The 19,086-nt window shown below is 34.5% G+C and overlaps 1 protein-coding gene and 1 pseudogene across 1 annotated transcript; both read left to right on the top strand.

Annotated features, from left to right (window-relative positions):
- Positions 1–1,577: 1,577 nt before the first annotated feature.
- Positions 1,578–2,892, top strand: LOC120211790 (E3 ubiquitin-protein ligase PUB23-like). The gene has a single exon (XM_039210268.1). The coding sequence runs from the start codon at positions 1,637–1,639 to the stop codon at positions 2,858–2,860; it is 1,224 nt and encodes a 407-aa protein (XP_039066199.1). The 5' UTR covers positions 1,578–1,636; the 3' UTR covers positions 2,861–2,892.
- A 5,683-nt stretch (positions 2,893–8,575) lies between these two features.
- Positions 8,576–17,093, top strand: LOC120211801 (annotated as a pseudogene).
- Positions 17,094–19,086: the final 1,993 nt, after the last annotated feature.

Consider the following 19,086-nt stretch of genomic DNA (forward strand, 5'->3'; position numbering starts at 1 on the left):
TTAAAATATCATTTTTTTATAAATTTAATGTGACTCGAATTATGAACGAGTAATCTTTATAATACATAAAGAAGATAAATATTTCAATATTTAGGAAAAATATTATATTTTCAATATGAATTTATTATTATAATTATATAGATATAAATCTGAACAAGTCATTGTCAAATCTATGAGAAATCTTTCCAAATATCCCTAACCCATGGCCTGAATGAAAACGTACGTTATCCAAAAGTGCAAAAGACGTGAGAACATTATATACACTCGTCCGGATCTTTTTTATATAATATAATATGTATAATAATTTTAAATATAATATATAATTTTTAAAAATATATTTTTAAAAGTAAGATGGTAAATTAAGGTATCCGGTTAACTTAAATTTTTTTAAAAATAAATGATCAGTGGCGGCTCTAATTTATTTTATTTAAGTCGAAATCTAATTCAGACCCACCCGAAAGACGGTTACGACAAATATAATGATCAAAATGTAGGATTCTTTTTTAGGCCATAAATGTTATAGTTTGTTCAAAAAAATTGATGCCCGTTGAGTTGTAATTGCTGCAACTTAAAACATTTTGGGCATTAAATTTAATAATAAAGGGTTGCCATACAATAAGAAAAATGGACTTTATCAATGAGATTTTAATTATAGATGAAACTAAACATAATTATACAGGCGCATATGATATTGATTAATTTCTCGTCCACAAGCTATAAGTAACTCGACTCAAAAGAAGAAGAAAAATGATTTCAAAGCATATGGAGAAAAGTCAGAGACGTTACCTTTTAATATTAATGAAACACGGTCATGGCTCTTGCATGAAGCCATGAATAAATGATAATAATTATGCTGTAATTCGTGACATTTGTTATTCGTGGATGAAACTTTAAAGTTATTGTTGGATGAAACTTAATGAGATTGAAGAATGCAATTACTGTAATTCGTGACATTTGTTATTCGTGGCATTAAATTTATTATTTTGTATTTGCACTTCTACCAGATCTAATAGAACTTAAAAAATCCAAAAGAAAATTGATTCAATTCATTAAAACTAGAAAGCTGTATTGAACAGGAAATAGTAAAATTTAATTATTATTAATATTACTATATAAAATACTTTGATAAAAAATAAGATTTGAACTTTTTGATAAATAATAAAACCAATTATACAAAGAACTGGAAGATTTCATGGGTTTGACTATGACTTTCTATTCATTATTTAGAGATGAATTGGAAGTTTGGAAATCAAACAAAATTTGTTTCCCTTGTGTTTTGTTTAATTGTTTTCGTCAACGTGGAATTAAGCAATTGGCAGAAACATAAAGGCTTAAATTGATTAAGGCAGAAAAATTTAGTCAAAACACAAAACAAACAAAGAGAAAGTCAAAGTCGCATGGATGACCGACGCCTGCCTATCCTCATTCATTTATCTCTGGGTTTTTTATTCCATGTCGGAACCTCGGAAATGGTCTTCAATTGATTCCCCATCTCTATTAGCAGTCTTTTGTGTTTTGACATTTTATTTATTGACTTTGAAGTTGAACAATTTGCCGACCTTTTTATCATCTAAGCGTCTATTCATGACTCCATTGCATTGTACTATATTCCAATTTCCAGAAGAAGAAAAAAAACATGGATGGAATCGAGATTCCTACCCATTTCCTTTGTCCAATTTCTCTACAGCTCATAAGAGATCCTGTTACCATCTCAACTGGAATAACATGCGATCGAGATAGTATAGAGCAATGGTTATTTTCATGCAAGAACAAGACGTGTCCGGTTACCAAACAAACCCTGAAAGATACTGATCTAACTCAAAATCACACTCTTCGTCGCTTCATCCAAGCATGGTGCACTCTCAATGCTTCCCATGGAATCGAAAGAATCCCAACACCCAAGCCTCCGGTCGAAAAAACCCAGATCGCCAAGCTCATTAACGAAGCCAGAAAGCTCCCTGAGATGCGACTCAATTGCCTTGCAACCCTCAGATCAATCATGCTGGAAGGTGAAAGGAACAGAAGCTGCCTGGAAACTTCTGGCGCTGTTGAATTCTTCGTATCGATCATCAATAGCTGTGATTCTACGTTGCTTAAAGTGGAGACTGATGAAGGGTCGGATTTTATAACAGCTAGCGACGAAGCATTGAGTATTCTTTATCATGTCAAGGTCTCTGGAAGCTGTCTAAAGAGTATTATTAGCATAGATCTGGTTTTTGTAGAGTCTCTATCGCGAGTCCTGGAAAATGGTAACCACAAATCTCGAGAATACGGGGCGGTGATATTGAAAGATATTTTTGAAGTGGCGGATCCGATCCAGTTGATCAACGTTACGTCCGAATTCTTGTCGCAACTCGTACGTGCTTTGAGTGATGACATCTCGCAGCAAGCCACCAAGACCACGTTGAAACTCCTTGCCGAGCTTTGTCCGTGGGGAAGGAACAAGATAAAGGCCGTCAAAGGCGGTGCGGTGTTCGTCTTGATTGAGCTTCTTCTCGGGACTTCCGAAAGGACGGCATCGGAGCTCTCTTTGTTCGTGTTGTGTCATCTTTGTGGTTGTGCCGAAGGGAGAGCCGAGCTTTTGAAGCACGGAGCAGGGCTAGCCATTTTGTCGAAGAAAATATTTACGGTTTCACATGCGGCAAGTGTAACGGCAGTGAGGATTATATCCTCGATTTGTAAGTTCTCAGCAACGTCTAGGGTTCTTCAAGAAATGTTGCAAGTTGGAGTGGTGAATAAGCTGATATTGGTGGTTCAACTTGATTGCAATAACAAGAGCAACCAGAAAGCAAGGGAGATACTGAGATTGCACTCTAGGGTTTGGAGGAACCCTTCTTGTATACCTTCTTATCCATCTTGAGATTTATGCCCCTTGTTAGCTACATAAGACGATGAAGGCTGTTGGTGTTCGAAGAAGAGGTTTTTGAGAGATGAGATTGATCCCTGCGTGTCTCCGGCGGTGACCGTACCAATTCGCTTCTGGCCTTTCCATTTTCCTCTTCTTGTTTCAGTGGTTACTGCTGTGGTAGTTTCATGTTTCTTCACGGTTCAGAAATGTTGGGTTTTGTTCATTGTTATTATTTTTGCTTAGGCTTCTGGTGTCGAAGCCCAAGTTCTAGCAATTGATTCTATGAAAAATTATAAACCCAAACCCTTGCTCCAAAAGGTCCAATTTCTTTGGTAAAAAAAACAAGAAAATGACCCATCAAGCCATCTTTGATAATCTTTTTTATTAATTTTTAAGTTACAATTATAATTATAATTAATACATTCCTACTATTATAACTATAATCAAACAATATACAGTGGGAGTTAAATACCAATAATAATTATCTTGTTCAAGTAAAAGGTAAACGAATTGTTAACAATTTTGAGAGCATATGCTCAAAAGTTCTCGGTTTACATATTTTCTCTTTTTTAGGTCGTGGTTTTAATATCCATTAGGAGTAAAATTCCACTTCTCCTTCCCTACATATGAACTGTTCAAAAAATAATAATAAACGGATTAAATAATCAATAAAACATTCAAATATTCAATAATCAAAACCGTCTTCAATTATTCATGATAATCAAAATGAAACTTATTTAACAATTGATACTTGATAATCAAGATGAAAGCAATAACTGTTTTGTTCATTGAAAGTTCAATTATTTTTAGCAGCTACCAATTTAGAAAATTAAGTTTTTTTTAGGTGAAGAGGACTCTACATTAATATTTTCTAATGATAACTAAGGATTATGACAGTAATAAAAGTAAATTTAATAATTATAATGTAAATTAAACAAAATTGGTGACCAAATAGAAAGTATTTTAAAAGTTCAGCGAGTTGATTATCCTAATTTGATTGTCACAAGTATATATATATTTCAAAAAATATAGAAGCACGATTAAAAGAGAAACCGAAACTTAGGAAAGGTTATTTTCTAAGCTCTTCCACTTTTGTTGATGCATGTTCTCGAGTCTAGACTTTGATCAGGCCACAAAATCAGGCAACAAGGGCGCCGCAAAACGTTTCCTGTTTTGTACATCAATGTCGCTGGGATGAGAAGCTCACTGTTATTTATTGATCTAATGCCTAATATCTTCAACAGCCTTCACATTATGCAAGATTAGAACCTACACACACTTTCGGCACATTAATAGAATAATAATATAAGGTTTTATTTTATTTTTGGATAAATAAAAGAATATTATTATCCAAAAGGAGCAAATACTGCTACAGAACAATCATCAAAGAAACCAGTAGAGACCTGTATGGAGCATGAACAACCAACTTACAAATATAGGTTATTCAATACCTCAATGATTACAAAGAGAAATATTAACTCTATCTAGTCTATTAATTTTCCTGTCTCTTAGTTGAATACTAACAAACTCCTTGATAGTTTTAAGAATCTCATCAACTTTTCTTGAGCTTCCTTGGAATAACATTTTTTTGTCTTTCCTCCCAAAGTGAATAAATAAATGCAGTTCATGCAAGTTTCAAAATAGTTACTAGCAGGGACTTACCTTTCCAAGCAGCACAAGCTCAGGACAACAAATTATCCCAAGACAATGAAGGTCTCTGCAAGCCGATGAGAAGCATGATGTCCTTCCAAAGAGAACTTACCAGCTGGCATTCTATGAACAAGTGATCTCTTGTTTCCCGGGTCTTGTTACACAAGACACATAATCCATCGTTAACAATTTTCATGTGTTGGAGTCTGTCTTTAGTTGGAAGTCTGTCAAAAATAGCCATCCAAGCAATCATGTTATGTTTGGGGATGTGGAGAGGAAACCATATCAGGTTATGCCAAAGAACTTTGTCTCTCTTTACTCTAATCTCTTCCCAAATTATTCGAATTATTGTTGCTTCCGTTGAAAAAACAACGTTGGCCTCTCTCCTAAGTTTAAGTAATTTTCTGAAGCTCCAGCTGACATTAGTTCCATATTCAATGTGCCATGTAATATAAAGGTTTTATTTTCACACTGTTGAAGTGATTTTTTTTAAGAAGATGAGTAAATCATACTCTTCCCTCTGTTAAAAAAAATGAAAGCAATTCCACGCCAACCATGGTATGTTCCATGAAAGAAAGGAATTGTCTGAGTAAAAAAAATAGGCACTGCCATCAAGGAGCACTTACGCATTCATATGCTTTCTGAATAAGAATCTCTCTTAATCCACTCCCCCCACAAATATCTTTATTATTAATTAAGTTTAATTAATATTTTAATTAACTGTTCATTTACTAAAAGCAAAAGTATAGAATATAAGCTTTACAAGTGCACAACCATGGAGTGATTTTCCCAAGTTTCCCTAGGGGTGTTCATTTTTTTCGAATTAACCGACCGAACCGAATTAGTTCTGTTAATTCGGTCGGCCACCGAACTAGTTCACCGAACTAGTTCGGTCAGTTAACGGTTAATTCGGTTCGAAATCAGTTAATTAATCAAATTAACCCTTAAATATTTTTTAATATTTTTTCACCCCATAATATACTGCCCCCGCTTCCTTTATGTGATCCTCGGTTATCAATTCTTTTCTACCTTGATTTGTGTAAGGTATGGGCACGAGATGGACAGGTGGAGCATGGACAAAAGTGTAGAGTGGAGCATGAGTGAGGCAGTAGCATGGGGCTACGCATTTGCTGGCTTCCTGCTATTTTATGTTTTTTCCCCCTTTCCAGAAACTATATGATGCAGGCGCAAGGAATTTCTGGGTTCACAACATAGGCCTCCTCGGATGCTTGCCCAGAATCATCGCTACATTCGGAAAAGACCCGTCCAACATCGATGAACATGGCTGCATTGTCTCGCACAACAGAGCTCCCACCATTTTCAACCAGAAACTCAGATATCTGCCTACAGTTCTTGGCACAATCGCCCGAAGCCAACATCACATACTTCGACATATACTCGATAAAGCTAAACCTTATTTCAAACTCTTCCCTATACGGTAAGCAAGCCTAATACTTAAAAATCATTCCTCTTCATGTTCATCGTCTCGTTTATTCGAATCGAATCGGATTTCACTTTCAGGATTCCAGAAACCAATAGCAGCATGCTGTGGCTATGGCGGACCGTCATTGAATTTTGACAACCGGGTACCCTGCGGTGTGACTAAGGATCTGAACGGGACCATTGTGACGGCAAATCCATGTAACAATACAGCTGAGTACATAAACTGGGATGGTACTCATTACACTGAAGCGGCGAATAGATTTGTTGCAGATCAAATACTAATAGGAAACTACACTGATTCAAATTAAAATAATTAGATATTATTTAAATTAATTAAATATTTGAATCAAATTAATTAAAATATTAAATGTAAATGTTTGAATCAAATTAATTAGATATTATTTAAATTAATTGTAAATTATTTTTTTAATTAAAAAATATTAAATTCTAAAATTCTAAAAAAAATTCGGTTAATTAGAAAATTAACCGAATTAACCAAAATTTATTCGGTTCGGTTAAAGGTTAAAGAAAAAAAAAGTTTGATTAATTCGGAATTAACCAAAAAAATTTATTAATATTTACTGACTGCACATAAAATAGAAATTATTGATGTATTAAACATTTATACAAAGCATATATTTGTATAATGATTTAACTTTAAAATAAGTTAATATATATATTTTTATATCTTCGGATGTATGTCCTTGTTTTATTAGTTCATGGTGGAATATGATGGTTTCCGTTAATCTCATCCTAATTTTGTTGAAATTAATTAATTAGTGGGTTAAAATGCCAGGGCTTGGAGGTATATGCACGAGGAACACACCTTGAGTGTAGCATGAAAGGGTAATAATAACCACGTGTTATATTTTCAAGAGAATGTGAGGGCCATTGAAGCCAATGGAGCCAAGGGTTTTGGTTTCCCAAGTAAATTTGTAGGATGAATAAAATAATAATTAAATTAAATGCCTACTTCCGTTGAGTGGTTATGGACTTAAGCGCTCAACACAATGCTTGATTATAGCTTAGAATCATGGATAATATTTCGTTTTAATATCTAAATTTTATTTTATTTTTTAAATTATACCTGATGATTAATTTAGGTTTTATTTTGATATATAAAGTTAATAATTTAACAAAATTGTTGACTTGATATTTTTATTTTTTTTAAACGATGACATGTCATTATCTTATGGTGACACGTCAATATTACAATTAAATTTTTAACGTCATGATATCAAAATAAAATATAAACTAAATTTAATTATGCTTTTAAAAAAAAAGTTTAGGTACCAATACAAAACAAAGTAATAATTTAAGTTTTAAACGTATAATTCACCTTAAAATCATTTACCCTCAACAAGATAATCCTCATCATTCTCCGTATTTAGCTCAGTGTGACAACTCCTTGAAGCCCTTTACCCTTTTAAAAAACATAAACCCTCCCATATTAACGACAAAGCGTCTTTGATTTTGATATCCACAATTTACAAGTGTCAGTTCATCGGTTATCTTTCCTCGAAAACAAAACATACGTCTTCACATGTAAAAATTAATGGATGGATCCCGCGTGGACTACATTCAAAACTAAGGAGTCAAGAAAAATTTCATACCAGTGTCCTAGCAGAAAAAAGGATTCCAGGTGTCGTCATGTGAAGCTTTAATGGACGATTTTAATATAGAGGTATATATTATATATGATACTTTTAATAGTCAATGTGTGTTTCATCCTTTAGAAAAAACTAATTATTTTATTAATTATAAAATATTATTATGCATATACTTTTTTTCTTTCGATGTTTAAGGTATTAGATCCTTTGAGAAATGTTGAGGATTTGAATTTCAACATTTATGAATAGAATAAATTAAATTGAGAGAATTATTCTCATATTAGGTCTTTGCAATAATCGATCGATAACTGAATACCAATAGTTATAGTAAAAAATATCTTTATATATATTTTATAAAAGGATGATTATTTCATTAACTGTTAATTAACTTTTATGTATTTTTCATCAATATTCAAATATATAAACGATAAACTAAAACCTTTATTGTTGACTTAAAATCCTTCAAACACCATTACTCCGCATAATAATCACTAAAAAGATTAACCTCTTAAAAAACCTGCCTCCGCATAGGATTTTATTTTTATTTTAATAATAAACGAAAGGCAATGTGATCGCGATGATTTAAAAATTTATAATTTACTTAATTAAATTAAATATTAACTTTTTCATTACTATGTCACACATAATTGTTTTTCTTTATTAAAAATAATTAATTGATAACTTACTGTAATATTATAAATTGATAAAAAAAATTAATGGATGAATAATTATAATGCGATAAATTAACAACATTAATGATTATAACATAATTTTTTAAATATTAATGATCAAAATACAAACTTAATTAAATATAAGTGATTTTATGTATTTTTTATTTATTTTAATAAGTTAAAGTTATTTAAAGTCATTTTGGGCGCCAACGAACCACCTCAATTATTGTGAAAAGATGATTGTCATTATTAAAGATTCTAATTTCAAACACGACATTTTAAAATATTATTATAAAGATTGTATTTTCAGTTATTTTTGTTAGTTGCATTGCCTGTAATATATGCATTCCAAAAAGAAAAAGAAGTGGTAGGGTGAGAACGAAGCACGCTGGTCGAGGCTCTTACAAAGGAAGTTAGCTTTATTTCTTATGAATGTGGGATATTATTATGGAGATTGTATTTTTAGTTATTTTTGTTAGTTGCATTGCCTGTAATATCTGCATATTTTGAGGAGGGGAAAAGAAAATAGCCATGGGTGGTTTGTTGAAAGAAGCTTTGAAGTCAATTTGTGGGGCGACTCGATGGTCTTATGTTTTTTTGGAAGATCGGCTGCCACAATACCAAGTAAGTTTTTCTTCTTGTTTACCTTTGTTTTTTTCCCGATGGGTTGGTTTGATTGTTGAGAGAAAAATGAAGTTAAAAAGAAGAGAAAGTTGTGTTATATTTGGCTTGCAAATTGTCAAATTTGGCAAGTTGGAAAATTCATCTTGGTTGGTGGCCAACTTATTGGAAATTTCATCTTAGTTGGTGGTCAACTTATTGGAAAATTCATCTTTGGTAGGTGGCCAACTTTGCACATGGGAATTTCATATTTGGTCCCAAAAATAGTAGGTTATTTATAAGTTTAGTCCTTAAAACTTGACTATAAATAGGCACAAGTATTTCCATTAGAAATCATCCCAAAACAAGTTCTCTTCCTCTTGTTTTCTTTATTCTCTCACTTTGGGAATTCTAAAGAATTCCATTTGTTGTAATATTTGTTGATAGTGGAGTTATCATCCGGTGTAGTGTCTGAGGAATAGACGATATTCTCGTCGAACTTCGTAAATTTGATGTGTTCTCTCCTTTATTATTTTTTATTCGGTTTTTCCATTGTGTTTCAATATTCAATAGTTTGACGGGTTTATCCGCTGTGCAACCTTTGGTGGGTTTGATCTTGACATTTTAGGTCAATTTTGAAACTACGTTCGTGTGAAAAATAACTCGGTTCCCCAACAATTGGTATCAGAGTTTTGATTGAGGTTATCCTATTGCTGAAAAGATACAGTTCATGCTATTGAATATTATTCATTAGAATTAAAATGTCAAAATACGGATCAGTTGAGACATCAAGCTCTTCATCTGGATCGGTGAGGAGGATGATGTCAAATGCAAATTTATCGGTGGAGTTGTTCGATAGATCCGGTCATTTTGGCATGTGGCAAGGCGAGGTGTTAGACGCTTTATTCCAACAAGGTCTAGACATCGACATTGAGGAAGAAAAACCTGTAGATATTGAGGAGAAATAATGGGGAACAATCAATCGTTTGACGTCAACACGATTCGATCTTGTCTTTCCAGGGAGCAGAAGTATGGCTACAAGAACGAGACTTCTGCAAGTAAGATGTGGAAAGCATTGAAAGAAAAATTTCTAAAGAAAAGCTCTCAGAATCGTCTCCACATGAAGAAAAGACTGTTCAAATTTGATTATGAACCAGACACCAATATGAATGAACACATCATTGCGTTCAACGAGATAGTGGCAGACTTATTGGGCATGGATGAAACCTTCAAAAATGAAGATTTGGCTTTGATGTTTTTGTCATCTCTTCCAGATGAATTTGAGCACCTTGAGACAATGTTACTTCATGGTAAGGATAGTGTTACCCTTAAAGATGTAACTGATGCTTTGTATAGTTATGAGCTCATGAAGAAAACTATTGGAAAAAGTTCAATGTATGTTGTCTAATGCTGGGTTAGGCAAGGTATTTTGGGCTGAGGCTGTGACATATGCTAGTCATCTCATCAATCATCTGCCATCATCAATGATAGGAGGAAAAACACCATTGGATGTATGGTCTGGAAAACCTGCTACTGATTATGATTCCTTACATATATTTGGATCCACTGCTTATTATCATGTGAATGAATCCAAGCTTGATCCGAGAGCAAAGAATGCTCTCTTTATGGGAATCACCCATAGAGTGAAGGGATTCCCTTTGGTGTTAGACACCAAGAAGATAATTTGTAGCAGAGTTGTTACCTTTGATGAATCTGCCCTAGTAAAGAAGGTAACAAATGAATTTATCCAGATAAGTAGTACACCGCAACAGGTGGAGCATACTCCAAAACAGGTGGAGTTTCAGCAGATGATGATCCCAGAAGTTGATGCAGTTGATTCTTCAAATCCAATAGAAGAATCAGAAGATGAAGATGTTCAAACCCAAGAACCATTGGAGACACCAGAACCACTTACAGTTACAATGTCAATGAGAGAAATTCGTAGACCTGCTCGATTTGTTGATATGGTGGCCTATGCTCTTCCAGTTATTGATGATGATATCCCTATCACTTACCAATAAGCAGTACAAAGCTTGGAAAGTGATAAGTGGAAATGAGTCATGGATAAAGAAATGCAATCTCTCTAAAAGAACAACACTTGGAAACTGGCACAATTACCGAAAGGTAAAAAAGCAATTGGATGCAAGTGGGTATTTGCAAAGAAAGATGGATCTCATAGCAAGAAAGATGTTCGCTAAAAGGCAAGGTTGGTAGCTAAAGGTTACGCTCAAAAGGAGAGAATTAACTACAATGAAGTATTTTTCCCCTGTTGTGAAGCATTCCTCCATTAGAATATTGTTGGTCTTGGTAGCACAGTTGAATTTGGAGCTAGCTCAACTTGATGTAAAGACGGCTTTCTTGCATGGTGATTTAGAAGAGGAGATGTATATGACTCAGCCAGAAGGATACAAAGATGGTGGTTGTGAGAAATGGGTTTATAAGTTGAACAAATCGCTATATGGATTGAAGCAATCTCCGAGGCAGTGGTACAAGCGATTTGATAGCTTTAAGAGGAGGAAAAAGTACACTAGAAGCAAATATGATCATTGTGTGTATTTTCAAAAGCTTAAAGATGGATATTTAATTTATCTTCTCTTGTACGTTGATGATATGTTGATCGCTTTGAAGATTCAAGAGGAGATAGACAAATTAAAGGCTCAATTGAATCAAGAGTTTGAGATGAAAGATCTAGGTGAGGCCAATAAAATTCTTGGTATGGAGATAAGCAGAGATAGACAGAGAGGGTAGCTTTGTTTAACTCAGAAGCAGTATCTGAGAAAGGTATTATAATGTTTTGGCATGAATGAAAATACCAAACATGTAAGTATCTCATTAGCTTCTCATTTTAAACTTAGTTCTCAGTTATCTCCTAAAACTAACAAACAACGAGAGTATATGGCAAAAGTTCCATATGCTAATGCAGTTGGGAGCTTGATGTATACAATGGTGTGTACGCGTCCTGACATTTCACAAGCAGTTGGAGTTGTGAGCAAGTACATGTATGATCCTGGAGAAGGACATTGACAAGATGTGAAATGGATTCTACGGTATCTCCAACAAACCGTGGATGTTGGTTTAGTTTTTGAACAGGATGAAACACTTAGTCAGTGTGTGGTTGGATATGTTGATTCTGACTATGCTGGTGATTTGGATAAGCGTCGATCAACTATTGGGTATTTGTTTACTCTTGCTAAAGCCCCAGTAAGTTGGAAGTCTACTTTACAATTTATGGTGGCTTTGTCTACTACAGAGGCAGAATACATAGTAGTTTCAGAGGCTGTAAAGGAGACAATTTGGCTTAACGGGTTGATGTAAGACTTGAGAGTTGTTCAAAGTCACATTAATCTCTATTGTGACAGTTAGAGCGCTATTCACTTAGTGAAAAATCAAGTCTACCATTCAAAGACTAAGCATATCGATGTGGGGTATCACTTTGTGTGGGAGATCTTTTAAGAATAGAAGATTATGCTTCAGAAAATTGCGACAGCAGAAAATCCTGCAGATATGATGACCAAGGTAGTAACAGTAATTAAGTTCAATCACTGTTTGAACTTGATTAACATCCTGAAAGTTTGAGCACCTTCGGGTATATGGTGCTTGTGAGGGCAATTAGAGGCACAACATCAAATTTGGGGAGTTGAAGAAGTTGAGTGGACTTAGTAATTTAAAGCCAAGGTGGAGATTTGTTATATTTGGCTTGTAAATTGTCAAATTTGGCAAGTTGGAAAATTCATCTTGGTTGGTGGCCAACTTATTGAAAATTTCATCTTAGTTGGTGGCCAACTTATTGGAAAATTCATCTTTGGTAGGTGGCCAACTTTGTACATGTGAATTTCATATTTGGTCTCTAAAATATTAGGTTATTTATAAGTTTAGTCATTAAAATTCAACTATAAATAGACCTAAGTATTTCCATTAGAAATCATCCCAAAACAAGTTCTATCTTCCTTTTGTTTTCTTCATTCTCTCACTTTGAGAATTCTAAAGAATTTCATTTGTTGTAATATTTGTTGATAGTGAAGTTATCATCCGGTGTGGTGTCCGAGGAGTAGACGATATTCTCGTTGAATCTCGTAAATTTGGTGTGTTCTCTCTTTTATTGTTTTTTATTTGGTTTTTTTATTGTATTTCAATATTCAATAGTTTGACGGGTTTATCCGCTGTGCAACCTTTGGTGGTTTTGATCTTGATATTTTAGATTAATTTTAAAACTACGTTTGTGTGGGAAATAACCCGGTTTCCCCAACAAACTGTGCATGTTTTTGCTTTGGTCTGTTACTCAAGTGACCTGAAGTTTTACTAAATCTTATTTATGCTTGTATCTTTAATTTGAGCTCTTTAACGTTTAAACCGACTGTATGACATTTTTATTTCTCTCACGATGGGTTAAAAGACAGAACTTTTTAATGATTTTCTCGTCAACCAAACAGATAAAAATCGACATGGACGAAAATCTTGTCTTGGGTAGTATAGTCTTGCTCTTTGGTCTTTTGGTGCTGAACATGTTAAGGTTTGATTGGTTCCTGTCATCTTGTAATACACATATATGTGTATAATCTGACGATGCTTTTCTTTTCTGTTTTTGGAACTTCATGTTTTGGTTTATTTCTATTTTGTCTTAAAGAATCTTAATGAAAAGTATATTTGTATTTAAGTTTGACAAGGAACCCCTTGTGTTTTGGAACTGCCCACTGCTGAAAATCCCATTGATTCAGAATTTTGCTTTCATTTGTTTGATTCTGTGGTCATACAAAGCTTCTATTTCTTTCAGTACTTGTGTAGAATCTTCATTAGTTGCTTTTTTGTCACTGTCTGTTTGGCTGCTGGAGAAAATTTAGAGAGAAAAAGAAACAATGCTAGGAACTTAGAATATTCTGTCCCGATGAGAACATCATTTGGCAATGGAGTGTTTGTATTTAGAGTAAAATGATGTATTTTATGCTTTTCAGGTTACTAATTTGGGAGGAATGTTACTATGAATCTGCACTGTCTGGACTCTAGAACCCGGAATTGCCATTTGTAGCGGCAGAGGGCGGTTGTGGTTCGAGCAATCCCTCTCAGCACGGTTGCCAACCATGGGACAAAGTTAGATTGCTGATTAACAAAATGATGAATAATCGCATCGTTATAGTCGGCCAAGGGTATACTTATCTCCAGTTTGCGGATTAATATTATATTCCTCGAATGTCTAAGACACTTGTGAATGTTTTTTTTCATGTTGGTTGGCCGAGCTGCATTTACTGGAAATCATCAGTGGATTAATGCAAACAATTATGTCATAGATGCCCAACCCCCAGAGGTATATTACAAATTTAGCATCTAAAAATGCAGTACAACATAGAGTTCTGTCTCAATTAATAAGAAATGCGGACTGTCATAGTATGTAACGAGTTCATGATTCTACATGTTCTAAATGTTAAACCTGACAAGCTTAACATAACTTTTAGTTTGGTGTTTTTAGGTTCTGAATGAGGTTCATCTCCAATATTCGGCCGGGATTCAGGTTCGATAACTTCTACTCTTGATCGTTATCTGTTTATTATCTCTTTGCTTCGTTTTTATCAGTTGCAGACCATTGCAGTTATTCCTGTTTTTCCTCGTGGTGTTGTTCAGCTAGGGTCTTCCACAACTGTAAGTAACCTTTGTTTGATTAACCCGAAATATGTAAGCTGGTTTCAAGCTTAAGTTTACATGTTCCTTGTCCAGATTGTGGAGAACATGGGATTTCTGAACGATGTAAAGAGCTTAATTCTGTGTTTGGGATCCATCCCTGGAGCTCTACTCTCCAACAGTTATGGAACAAATGAATGTGTTGAGAATATTGGGATTCCTATTTCTTTAGAAAACTCTGTTTCAATGGACTCAGATGGAATTTATAGGTCTACGAATTCCGTAATTTCAGTTGCTGAAGGCTGCAACCAACAAAGAAATTCATCTCGGGCTTCGGGGGTTATCGATCAATCATCTTCCCTGACAAAACAGATTCAAGAAAACCCAACTTCATGGCTGAACTCTCAAGTTTCTTTTTGTAACTCGCAGTCCGAGTTCAATTGTCTGCCTATAATTGGTCAATTAGATGCCATTCACAGTGGCATAAAATCAACGGCACAACTGCTTGTGCCACATGCTGGTATGCAGAATCATGTTATCAACAGCTCTAGTACATCAATTGGTCAAAGGAATCCAAAACCGATGCCGGACATTGTCCCAAGCTTGCAGGAAGTAGAAGATGCCACATTATCCATCCCAGCAAATCAAATATGTAGTACTTGCATGGTTTCAGAAGTTTATAATGGGGGGCATGATTTTGAGGATTCTAAGTGTAGTCGAGCTGATGTGGTTCTGAAGAAAGAAAGTAAGAATAATGATTTGTTTCAAGCACCTAATATTCCATTGCTCCATGCTGGTGGTGCCTTGTCTTTTAGTGGACAATTCCATAGTGCCGTTCATGATCGCCTGAAGAATGGAAGTAAAAGTTTTAGTACTTGATCATTGAATTCTATTTACGAAGATGCACGTACTGGGTCACCGTCAGGGGATGGCTTGTTTGATGTGTTGGGAGCAGATTTGAAGAGTAAACTACTAGATGGAAAATGGAATAATGTGCTTGCTGAGGGGCCAGTTTCAAAGATGCAAAACCTAGATAAGGATACTTTGGTGTTTAGGGATCTGCAGAATGCATTTGCCGATAATATTTCAGTGAGCGAAGGGATAAATGACCAGGGAATTAGTTCTCAGGTGGTTACAGATCATCTTTTAGATGCTGTGGTTTCTAGTGAACAACCTGCTGCGAAGCTGATATCAGATGATGATATGTCATGTAGGACAACATTGACGAAGTTCAGTAACTCCTCTGTTCCGAGTAGTTATCCCACATTTGGCCAGGATAATATTTCGAGTTGAATTCAAGGGGAGTTACTTGGTGGCAGCGTTCGTAGGTCTTTCTTGAGAGGAGGAACACTTCCATTCGGTTCTTTTCAATCCGGCTGTAGTGAGGATGATGCTGGGATTTCCCCTCAAACTACTACTTCTGTTTATGGGTCCCAAATCAGTTCATTTGGTTGATCCGAGCCATAATTCAAAGCACTATAAGCAGTCTCTCGACTGCATATTCAAAGAGGAATGATGAAATGACCAAACCGAATCGTAAAAGGGTAAAACCTGGAAAGAACCCCAGACCGAGGCCAAAAGACCAGCAGATGATCCAAGATCGAGTGAAGGAGTTGAGGGAAATTGTACCAAATGGAGTGAAAGTAATTCATCTTTAAACTCTTTGATGTACCTACATAATTCTTTGATATGCTTTACTGTATTGAATATTGTCGTTAATATCCGTCAAGCATATGCTTTTCCTGCAAAGCGTAACAAAACATGCAGACAACCTAAAACAGACGGGTGAGTCTAAGGTATGGTTTTTATCTTTGCATGTAACGAAATTATTCTTTTATACAACTCTGTTAGTAGCAGATAGATCAAGTTTCAATTGCTTATGGGAAAACAAATCGAAATATGAGCAAAAACAACATGTTCGAGCAGTTATCCAAAGCAAGAATCTCTCTAATGCTAAGATGTTTCTTGTGTTTTGAGTTTCCAGATAAAGGAAAACTGGAGGAAGGAGCAACATGGGCATTTGAGGTTGGTAAACTACTTGCGATTTGCCCTATTATTGTGGAGGATCTGGATCAACCTCGGCAGATAATTGTGGAGGTAGTCACAGATGCTTTGTGAAGAACGGGGTTTCTTTCTCGAAATAGCCGACTTAATCCGGGGAATGGGATTGACCATCTTGAAGGGAGTTATGGAAACTAAGAATGACAAGATATGGGCACAATTTGCGGTGGACGTAAGATTCAGATCCTTAAACATTCCTAATAGATGTAAAATGGAGGTATGAGTGATGAAATTACAGTAAGATGTTTCTTTAAAATCACTAGTCCCCCGTACAGGCAAACAGGGATGTCATGAGGGTGGAGATATTCTTGTCACTTGTTCATCTTTTGGAGCAAACTATGAAGGGCGTTCGATTACAACAATTTTATGGTTGTTAAGCAACCAGTTCACCAAGCTGCCTCTATACCAGCAACTGGCAGTGGCAGTAGATTTCAGTGAAGCAGCTTGCTGCCTGTTTTTTATATGCTAAGAGCGAGCCCCTAGCTTTGCTTGCCATGACTAACATACAGTTTGCGGAGTTTGGTGGTTCGGATCTAACCCTTTAGGGTGCGTTTGGTTTACGGAATGTAAGATTACCAGTGGGAATAAAAGATTACCAGGGAATAGGATTACTGGGAATGTTACATTACTGTGTTTGGTTAGTTTGACAGGAATGTAAGATTACAGTGTTTGGTTGAAGGAATAAAAGATTACTTGAATGTATATTTTACCAAATTGTCTTTGTTCTATATTTGTTTTTTTAGCAAGTGAAATTCTAAATATTTAAATAAAAATTATTTATATAAAAATTCTATTTTTTGATAATATATTACTTGAGTATTTAAATATATCATGTATTATTTTAATTTTAATTAATATTAAATTTTACATAATTTATGTAAAAAATATATTAAAATGAGTTTTTGTTATGTAACAAATGAGATAATACTTGAGTAAGAATACAAATGTAAATTAAAATTCAAACTATGTATCTTTATTTTGTGGAATTATGATTATCAGTTTTTTTATTATAACGAGAACCACATTACAAAATGTAGCTAGCTAATTCATTAAAATTTTCTTGGATGACTGTGTAATCCATAAAAGTGTTCACATGAATTTATTCGGTTGAACAAGATGACAAATACAATGTAATGGAAGTTCATAATCCTAATCCCACATGAAGATATGAGTTTTTGTTCACTTGATTCTTGGTTTGTTAAAATAAATTTATTTAACTTCCTAAAAGAAGGGAATTACTTTTGTTTTGTTTTGTTTTCGAATAATGAATCAGCTATCAAATAAGTTAAATAATTTCACGCTCACTTCAAACTTATCAATTAATTCAACAATTAGAAATACAAAGAAGCAGTTGCAGTTCATGTTTACTTTTTCTCATACCAATAAACATTTGTCAATGAAAACATGTGTGACCACGTTTATGGCATACAGTTGAATGTATTCAACAGGAGATGGACTATTGCTGCTGGTAGGAACAACAGTTAATCAACTTAAGCTACAAACTTTCTGATTCAATTTTGCTGTCGTTTCTGAACTGTAAAGTTAATTCAACAATCATGAACATAATTTTAAAGAAACATCTGCACATCATGTTTATTTACTAAGACCAAAAAATGGAGCAACCAGAATATCAAATCACTCGGATTAAGAGTTAAATTACAATCCAATTCAAAAACGATGCCTCCACTTCTTATAAAAAAAATCCAATCCAATTCACGTGGGTAGGTGTTACCCAGAGTTTGACATGCCTTTTTATTTTAAACCATAAAACCTACTAATAAGCATGATAAGAAGGGTTATACTTTTTCCTTGAAAATTTTAAAGCACGTACTGATAATTACAATTCTCATGAGTTGCCTCACTTGTCACCTCTAATGTTGTCCAAACACATGAAAACACTAAATGAGCATGCTTAATGAACAAAGCATTAGTAATAAGCTAAGAGAAAGCTTACACTATAAGCATTCCAGCCTGGAACAGATACCGTCCCTTGGGGTAAAATCAAGGGTGCATAACTTGATGGACCTTGCCAACGGGGGCTAGGAATGAAAGATGCTCTTGACCAATTTGTAATTCCTCTTGGATATGACTGCTGACCAGGAGTGGCTGGAGAAGGAATAGTTTGATAAATAGGAGAGCCACTCAACGAAACCATCATATTAGTTGGTTCAAGATGGTGAAATTTACAAGTGCTCCCGAACTTGCATTGTCCAGTTCTTAGATAATAAGCACAGTCGGTCTCATCCTGTATGAAGGAAAAGGAAAGTAAGTTACACTAAGACTATGAATCACCAATTACCACACAAAAAACTAAATGTATCATTGAAGAAATACAGCTTGCCAACAAGGTCCAAACTTACATAACAACCAAACAATTTTTTTAGGCTAAAATGGTCCAAACTTACATAACAATCCATATTTAAAGTTGAAACCAATTTCGTAACTCAAAACTGAAAAGAGGAAAGCCTCTCTTTGAGTAATAGTAAGTGATAAAGATTTTAATTTATCATCCTTGTCTATATATGTGCATTTTTCATATTGGTTATAATCTGGATGCCATTAATTTCCGGGTTTTTTCAATTAATCCAATTAG

Source organism: Hibiscus syriacus, unplaced genomic scaffold (genome assembly GCF_006381635.1).
Source record: "Hibiscus syriacus cultivar Baekdansim isolate YM2019G1 unplaced genomic scaffold, ASM638163v2 tig00000715_pilon, whole genome shotgun sequence".
NCBI lineage: Eukaryota > Viridiplantae > Streptophyta > Magnoliopsida > Malvales > Malvaceae > Hibiscus > Hibiscus syriacus.

Coding starts and splice junctions, on each gene's coding strand:
- LOC120211790 (XM_039210268.1), top strand. CDS start 1,637: ATGGATGGAATCGAGATTCCTACCCATTTCCTTTGTCCAATTTCTCTA.